This window comes from Sinocyclocheilus anshuiensis, unplaced genomic scaffold (genome assembly GCF_001515605.1).
Source record: "Sinocyclocheilus anshuiensis isolate Anshui unplaced genomic scaffold, SAMN03320099.WGS_v1.1 scaffold292, whole genome shotgun sequence".
Classification (NCBI taxonomy): Eukaryota; Metazoa; Chordata; class Actinopteri; order Cypriniformes; family Cyprinidae; genus Sinocyclocheilus; species Sinocyclocheilus anshuiensis.
Window position 1 is genome coordinate 1,417,050 of NW_015555757.1, and position 9,172 is coordinate 1,426,221.

A 9,172-nucleotide genomic window follows, 5' to 3' on the forward strand; every position below is an offset into this window, starting at 1 on the left:
ACCATCCATTTAAATAATTACATAGAAGTTTTACTTAACTGAGTAATGCTTGTAAATTACATGGCAATCCAATTATGGATGCGTGTTATTTTAGTATCAGATATACTGTATTATAGTTTTTTAATTTGTTTTATTTTTATATTTTTTATTTTCACTTTAATTAATTAAACTAAACTAAAATAACAATGAATAAAAACAATTTTTAACCATTTTTATTTCAGTTTAAAACGTGCTTTTTTATTTCAGTTTTAGTTGCTGTAATAACCCTGATGTGTCATAAATGTTCCTCTAAATTATTAGTATCTCTCAAGGAAAATTTGAGCCTGAAAAACTGTTGACGGCTTGGAGAAACTGAAACGTATGACCTCTTACCTGGTTATATAAAAAAGGTTTTTGTGCCATGTGTCTTTGTTTTGCTATCTGCTGATGTAGACAGGATACAAAGTGAGCTTTGCATTTTCCTCTTACTCTTTTTCTCATTAAAATGGAACAGAGTTACTTGTTCATTATTGAGTATCATCCAGCTTTACGTCAAACCTACATTCAAAGTGAGGAAGACATCAATCAGAACCTGTGACTAAATAAGTCATGTTGGTTTAAATGGTTGACAAGAGAGTCAAATCTTTCTTCTGTTACAGAGAATTGTTCGCGTAGTTGAATACTCTCCTTATATTTAAGGAATGACTGCAGTCACAGCCATGTAGAAATGCTGTGCTGTGATTGGCTGTTGCCCACTCACACACCTTCTGTCCCGTCCATTTCTCATCCACCCATGCCCTCTGTCATCTTCCAAACAATGCACAGGACTCAAACTGTTGCACAGATGCACAAACTGTTAATCAGAATATTGTGGCTTTCAAACCAATAGGTCATTTCCTGGAAAACTAGAAAAGATTTGATAGTTAAGGCACAGAAGTGGTTATACACCATTGAGAAATCAGTTAGTGAGTTGTAATTCTGGAAATCAGCCTCAAAGTCACTGTGAACTTGGAGCTTTCCACCCCAGTCACAAAATACCCTCACATGGAATCAAGCTCAGATATTAGTCATCTCTCTCTCTTTCACTTACGTTCTCTCTTTCACCCCTGCTGCCCCCTCCTTCCACTTAACGGTATTACCTCTGGCCACAATGAATGACTGCGGGAACGGCCTTCTCTAATGGATCCAGCCATTCCATCACAGTTATTACAACAAACGAAATATTCATCATCATCTCCATTCCTATTGCACTGCAACTCGCCTTTGCAGCAAATCATATCCCGCCAGTAATGCATCATGACACGCACTCCTTAATGCACTCTTTCTGCGTCAGTAAACTTGGCAGAAATGCTGAAGCGTTGGTACAGGGACTGGATTTTAATCTTGCAATTGCTCTTTGTCAGAGTGCCACAGAAACTGGCCACAAACACTAATTAGATCAAGGTGAGGGAGGAGGATTCTAGAGGTCTTTGTGATAGTTAGGAGATGCTCAGTGTCTGGAAGCGGTTTTTCCATCAGGATATGGTCACTTAACTAAGTGGTTTGATTTGAGCATTCTAAAAGTAATAAAATAGATCTGCACAATTAAAAAAAACAATCATGAAGGTAGATTGTGTGCCGTATTTAATGAGAGCCCTTCTAGCTAGTTATAATATAGTTGTTTCTGATAGAATTGGAAAACTATGTATAGTTTTCTACATGGATATTCTAAGCAATAAAAATAACAACAATAATAATAATTGTTATTATTACTACTTCTATTTTATATTAGTTTATAAAATAGCTTATAATATCATAGTTTTCCAGTTATTTCAGAAATAACCATTTTATAAAATCGGACATCTTATTATAAATAATGAAAGTCTTATATGCAATTAAATAAAAAATAAAAAGGAAAATTGCAAACATAGAAATATAACTTCTAGCTGGTTATAAGAAGTCAAGTATTATAATATGGTTGTTTCTGATAGAACTAAAAAATTGGTTTTCTAGATTGAGCTTATAAGATATTTTATAAGCTATAATAATGATAAATAATAGCAAATATAAATCTCACCTGTATGTTCACATAATTTTGATTTTGTGATTATTGAAAATTATTTCTGTCTATAATATGTTGGGGACAAGAAAATGCTATTCATACTTTAGTTGGAATTACCCTCTTCATATGTATTTCTGTTTTATTTATTTGGTCTTCCTTTAGGCACAGAGCAATACAGCAAGTACTCTGGCTATGCAGAGAGCTTCAAATGGAAAGCCAGTCACAAAGATGAGATCCCCAGGTAATGGATTACTGATAATGATAACTTAAGGAAACCTCTTAAATGGGTTCCTACACTTTTTAAAATGCAGTTAGCTCTCCTGAATATAACCACGCAACCAAGACACAAATGCCATGATTTGCGGCTAGTAAAAATGAGGAAAGCCCGGAATAAAATCTTTTCCCATGCTCAGAGACGGGTGGCAGCGGAGGTGCACCGAAATTGTGGCCATGGATGCACTGAGATACAGGAATTTCATGGAACAGTTTCAGCCTGAAAAAATGACCCGGGAGCTAAACAAGGTCAGCAAAGATTTCAAGCAAATATTCTTCTGTGTTTCACACTGATTACATGAAATGGCAAATCCTTGACCTCTGTCAAGCTGTAATTGCCTTTGATTTCCTTAACCATGCCAGTCTGCGTTGCTTAGAGGATTTCATGAGGCATGACATGAGTCTTCTTGTGAGTGTCTTGCAGTGATTAGGTTGTATTTGTTTCTCGATGATATAAGGATGTCTCCTGTTTTCAGGCATATTGCAGTTTCATGCGACCTGCTGCGAACCCTGAGAACCTCTCTGCTGTTGCCACAGGAAACTGGGGATGTGGTGCGTTTGGAGGCGACACACGACTCAAAGGTACATGCAGGTCGTGGAATGGAAAATAAAACCATCATCTGTTCCTCACAATGTGAAGCTACACAGTTTTGAAGATGGACTCTTATAGGACATTACTGTCTGAATTTTCATGCACCAATATTATAATTATGACCATTATTGAGATTCTAACTGTTAATTATTATCATTAATGGCTGATATTTAAAGTCTATACTGCTATACTGTCTAATAAAATAAAACCTTAAATCAGCGGTTTAAATGCTACAAATTAATGTAAGCATCACAGCATTATAATTTGGAGTATGAGAAATGCTGTAATCATATCAGCTGAGCATATTTATCTCTAGATTTTTTTTTTATCATTTCTGGTTTTATTGTCTTTTAGTAATCAGACAATACAGAGAAGCTCTCTCACTTTGTTTTTAGACCCAAGATATGTTTTTTCCACTTTCCTGGTATTGATCAGCTGACACACATTTATGTTTTCCATTAAAAGTGTAACCCATAAATTCATGGCAAGCTTGTGCCAGCTGATCGTTTTCTGTTTTAAGGATAATGGAAACGGTTTCATGAGGTGATTCCATCTTTGATAGTTCATCATTGTTGAACCATGGGCCTTCTGTGTGTTTGTACATGGAGTTAGTTAATTTCTCCCAATGATTGCCACACAGTAAATTCATCTTGAGGCTGAGTTTTTTGAGCCAATCCATTTAGTTGAGCGCTGGTTTGACTACAGATTACCCATTGTAATTGGCTGCTCTCATTTGGACAATGTTCATTCATCAGTGGGCTACATTCAACCTCTTTAAATATTTAAAATCTTTAGACTCAATTTGAAGCTGGGTGACTAAGATTGAGTCTCTTAATGGGGGTTGTTAGACATGGATTATTTACTTTTTAAAAATAATGGGATGTGTCAGTCATTTTCTATACAGCTAGGAACATGGGCAAAACTAAAGAATCCACACTATGCCGTTAGTGAAGTATTACACAACGTTTAGTCATTCAGGTTGGGCAGCTATCAGTATTTACTCGGGACCCTCAGAGAATATCAGCAATATGTCATACGTAGAACATGCAGCGGTTGATTGGCCCTTCATTTTGCTTATGGGGGGTGGGAGGGGGTAATCTACACAGAATTTTTCTCCTTTTGTATTCCATATTCCCATGCATTAATGACAGGAATCCATGCATAAATATATGCATGTCATTTCTGTTTAGGGATGCATGCTTTAAAGAGAAATGTATGTTAAACATGAAAGGCTTTCTAAATGGTATTTATGTCTGCAGGCCCAGTGAAACTTCTGCTCACTGTCAGCTTTGTCCATTTGTCCTTCCAGCTCTGCTGCAGTTGATGGCAGCTTCTGAGGCGGGGAGAGATGTGGCCTACTTCACTTTTGGAGATGAGGAACTCGTGAGGGACGTGCATTCCTTGTACAAATTTCTTAAAGACAAATGTGTCACTGTTGGTAAGGGGCCTGTTACATGTGCTTTATTTTTGGACAGATCTGTTTCAGATTTCTGGCACACATTTTTAAAAATGGATGTTTGTCCTGTTCTTATTGGAAGGGGGTTTATATACAGTGGTTATAGAAAAATTGAAAATGATCACATTTTGTTGCTTTGCAGCCTGAAATGAAGACGGACACAGTTTTTGTTTTATCCAGCTGTATTTACTCAGTGCAACTTATAACATCCAAGTGAAAGATATAACACCAACATGTCAGAAAAAAAAAAAGCAATTACTGAGTTGGAAAAAGGATCACCCCCACCCTATAAATGGCTTGTAAACTCAATCAGGTGTAGCTAATCACCTTCCCTATGGCACACAAAGCCATTTGACTTTCGACTGTGATCAGCTGTGTGGTCATTTTGATTAGCTGAGCATGAAAAGAGCTTTCATGGAGCATTTCCTTGGTAGTGCAACTGAAGCAAACAATCAACTATGGCTGCGTTTACACTTGGCATTAACATGCGACCTGTATCCGGATGTTGTCCACATACACATTGAAAAGACAAGTGTAAATGCGCTTCTGATCGGAATGTTATCCGATCAGCGTGTCCTGGTCCAGAGGTAGTCGAGGACGCATTGTGATCGGATCTCAGTGTAATGTAAACGCAATCCAGCCATCGTGTCTGCATTCGCAGGTCGACATCACGCAAAACGCCGCCCCCTCTCTCCCGATCTGTCGGAAGAACAGAGCGCTAGTGAGACTCGTACATTTATTTTGATTTGTAAAATGTCCCGCGACTGAAAATATTTTTCAAAAGAAAACCCACAACTTCAGGTTGACTTTGCACCACAGACTTATTTAAATATTGCGCGGGAAATACAGATCCGATCGGTTATCGAGCTCGAGAAGTCAGCTGATGTTGCCAAGTGTAAACGCGCCGTGTCCTGATTGACTGATGATCAGATCACGGTGATCGCATGTCAATGCCAAGTGTAAACGCAGCCTATGGGTGGCAAGGCACTGTCAAAAGATCTCCGGGATAAAGTTGTGGACAGGCAGAAGTCAGGAGATGGATACAAAAATTTCAAAGGCTTTATCAATGCCTAGAAGCACAGTGAAGTCTATTATTAAGAAGTGGAAGGTATTTGGTACAACACAGACCCTCCCTGGATCAGGACGTCGCTCTAAACTGGATGAAAGAGCCAGGAGGAAACTGGTCAGAGAGGCTAACAAGAGGCCTACAGCAACCCTGAAGCAGTTGCAGGAATTTATGACAAAGAGTGGTCAGTGTGTGCATGTGTCAACAATATCACAAATTCTCCAAAAATGTGGCTTGTATGAGAGGGTTGCAAGAAAAAAGCCACTCCTCGAGAAGAGCCCCATGCAGTCACGACTGAGCTTTGCCAAAATGCACCTTGAAGATTTTGAGGCCACATGAGAATAAAATTGAATTATTTGACCTCAACACCAATCGATATGTCTGGCAGAAATCCAATACAGCTCACGAAGACTGCAGTCCACAGACGGTCACCATCAAATTTAACTGAACTTGAGCAGTTCTGCAAAGAAGAGTGGGCAAATATTGCAAAGTTAGTAGAGATGTATCCCAACAGACTAAAGGCTGTAATTAAAGCAAAAGGTGGTTTAACAAAATACTGACACAAGGGTGTGATCCTTTATCCATCTCAGTGATTGTTTTTTTTCTGACATGTTGGTGTTATATTTTTTACTTGGATGTTATAAGTGGCACTGAGTAAATACAGCTGGATAAAACAAAAACTGCGTCTGTCTTCATTTCAGGCTGCAAAGCAACAAAATGTGATTAATTTAAAGCTATTTAACATTTTTTTTTATTTAATATATTTTAAAATGTAATTTATTCCCATGATGGTAAAACTGGATTTTCAGCAGCCATTACTCCAGTCTTCAGTGTCACATGATCCTTCAGCAATCATTCTAATAGGCTAATTTGCTGCTTAATATTTTAGTAGAAACCATGATACTTTGTTTTCCAGATTCTTTAATGTCTTTATTGAAAACAGAATTTTGGTAACAATGTAAAAGTCTTTTTTTTTTTTTTCATTTTTGATAAAATTAATGTATTCTTACAGAATAAGTGTTAATTGCTTTAGAACAAATATTACTGACTGTAAACTTTTAAATGGTTGTGTATGTGTGTGAAAACAAAAGGGAAAAGAAAAGGAAAGAAAATTAAATTAAATACCCTGGCAAATCAAATAAATATGACAAACCGTACAATAAATTCACCAATTTCGAAATTACTGCAATATTGAACCATTTGTTTCACATTGTTAAATGATACCATTAGTGCTCTTCTGTATCGTGAAGTTCTGCCTCAATTGACCCCACTGTTTCTGTCCAATTTTTCCTTTGTGACGTTTATTGAAACCTTTTTGAGAAAACGCTGTCAGCCATCTATTGTGCTAAAGTGGAGAGGGCAGTAAACTCGTGCGCCATGTGATTTATGAATGGCTCTAGACTTGGCTGACGCCATGATGCTCACCATCCCTCAAATCTTTTTTTCCCCTCTTTCTCTTTCTCTCTCACTCTCTCTCAGGCACTCTGTACTGCCACTTAAAGCAGTACTCTAATGTGGTGTCTAAGCATCTCCAGAGGCCTAACATCAGTCTCTATGGGTACATCTATGATAAAGCTGATACAAATACTGACCCGGAGCCCAGCCCCAACGACAGCAACTTAACCACTGCGCCTTCTACCTGTCCTGCAGACTGCCATTAATGCTGGTCAACGGTTAACTCAACCTGTCCAAATGCCTCAGTGCTTTCTTTTCCTTTAGAAATACTTTTTGGGTGATTGTCTAGAGAGCACATTATGCCTTTTTTTCTTTTCTTTTCTACCAGTGAGTAAGTTTCAAGTCACAATAAGGGGACGGAAAGTATAGCAATGGACTGTAAGTCCTTATTTCTGGTGAACATCATCTAGGTTTAATCCCGGGATAGTTTTTCCTGTAATGTCAGACAAGCTTCCCTGGGATCAAGCTTACTGCATGATCTTGTGGAATTAAATGATCCAGTTGGGTGACCAAGGTGTAGTCTTTTTTTTTTTTTTTTTTTCAGGAACTAACAGTGATTTACAATAAAGTGTGTAGAGGTAATTAACAAAATATGCATAAAAACCTCTAAATACACAGTAAAGTCCCCTGTGACACTTTATTATGAAATGTATTGCACAAGACTTATCCTTCTTTTTTTTTTTAATTCCTCAAATATGAAAAGGTTTGATAATGAAAGATCTGAAAAGAAATTATTACCTGTTGAAAAACAACTTGTATAATCACACTAATGGAACTGCTGCAAATCAGATTGTGGGAAAACATATATAGTCTCTGCATGGCATTTTTAGCGATTTATTATGCTCAAGGTTTTTACAGTTTCATTTATTGGTTTGATTAAAGGCACCTTCAGGAAATGGGGTTGATATTTAAAGGTAGTGAATATTTTCGTATGTTTTGTTCTTTATTTTATTATGATCTGATAATTAAAATGGTTGATTCAGACACTTGTCAGCTGTTTTTTCAACACGTGGATACAAACCTCAGTTTTTAACAGCTGGATGCACTGTATTTAATGACTTTCTTTGATTATTCAAATGTAATAAGGCAGCTTCTTTTCAGTATTTAACTCTTGATGCTGACTATATACATGTTTAGGACTTCGACATGCTAATGAAAACATGCTAATGCTTTCACCCAAGTAGACCCGGAGATCAGTTTAGAGCTAGTACAGTACTTATGATTTATGAAATATATTCAATTATATATACTTACAATATAGTTATAAATTCAATGTCATCTATCCAAGTCATCACAATGAAAAATGATCCTTACATTCTTTGCCATGCTACATTATTGTAAGGTTTAAGATTTATCTTTCTGATGTTTCTTTTACATTCATTTTAAATATTATTTAACAACTAAATATTTTTTTGTTTTTGAATTGTCATGTAAACATTTAAACGCTCTGATTTTTGCAAAATCGGACCAATAGACCTAGATTGTAACTTGGCTTTGTCCAGCATGTATACACCACTGTTAGAGACCATGTTAGAGTCATAAATTGTAGTTCTAGTTTGACCTAACTGACCTCTTTTGATCACCTTTTGTTATGACTGTTCCCAATCAACCTCAAATGCTTTTGAAGGATTTCATCAGTTCAACCCAGATCACAAGTGCCACTTGGCGATCAAAAGATGGAGCCTTTTGTTTAGCACACTATTGTTTTATGATGAGCAGATGCAGTATTCCCTTGTTTCTCAAATACTGGGGTCAATAAAGGGCCAGACTTTAATAGAAATTTAAATGTCAATGAAATGAGTTAAAAAGCATTACATTCTTGTCAACATTTGTTTCATGAAGAATGAAATTGGGGGTGTGGAAGTATCAAATTATATTTATTTTTTAAATGACAGCTGACTTTAATAAGATCCCTGCTAAGGGAGGCTCTCAGCTCCGTCTGTTTCAAGAGCTGAAGTCAGAGAGCACCAAAATGGCATTTTCACTTATAATTGCATGACCTTACTTGTGCTTGGTTACAAGACGCTTTTTGCTCTGACAGTCCTGCAATCTAGAGTTTCGATTATAGCACCGATCAAGAACAGAGAGGTGCAAATGTAGATGTTTTATTATAATGACATGTATAACAGCATCACAATATGAACCTGTGATTCAAATGGCACTTTGTACTATTCTGCTGTTACACAGCACCTTTTGTGGTTATAGCATGAGTGCTGCTCTATATAGTACAATTGTGCAGACTATCACTAACATTAATATCTCTGTTGAAGAGTCAGAATTGCTAGTATATTTTTCCACACATTAAAAGGT

General features: G+C 36.8%; 1 protein-coding gene across 5 annotated transcripts in view; it reads left to right on the top strand.

The window, feature by feature from the left end:
• LOC107673942 (poly(ADP-ribose) glycohydrolase-like) overlaps nucleotides 1-7,824 on the top strand; it is a 39,332-nt gene extending 31,508 nt beyond the window's left edge. For all 5 annotated transcript variants that reach the window (XM_016467787.1, XM_016467785.1, XM_016467789.1 and 2 more), the window contains 5 exons: nucleotides 2,183-2,261; nucleotides 2,434-2,542; nucleotides 2,770-2,875; nucleotides 4,195-4,323; nucleotides 6,887-7,824. In XM_016467787.1, coding sequence (XP_016323273.1) covers nucleotides 2,183-2,261; nucleotides 2,434-2,542; nucleotides 2,770-2,875; nucleotides 4,195-4,323; nucleotides 6,887-7,068 — 605 coding nt within the window. In that variant the 3' untranslated portion in view covers nucleotides 7,069-7,824. The remainder of the gene's footprint in view (nucleotides 1-2,182; nucleotides 2,262-2,433; nucleotides 2,543-2,769; nucleotides 2,876-4,194; nucleotides 4,324-6,886) is intronic.
• The last annotated feature ends 1,348 nt before the right edge of the window (nucleotides 7,825-9,172 follow it).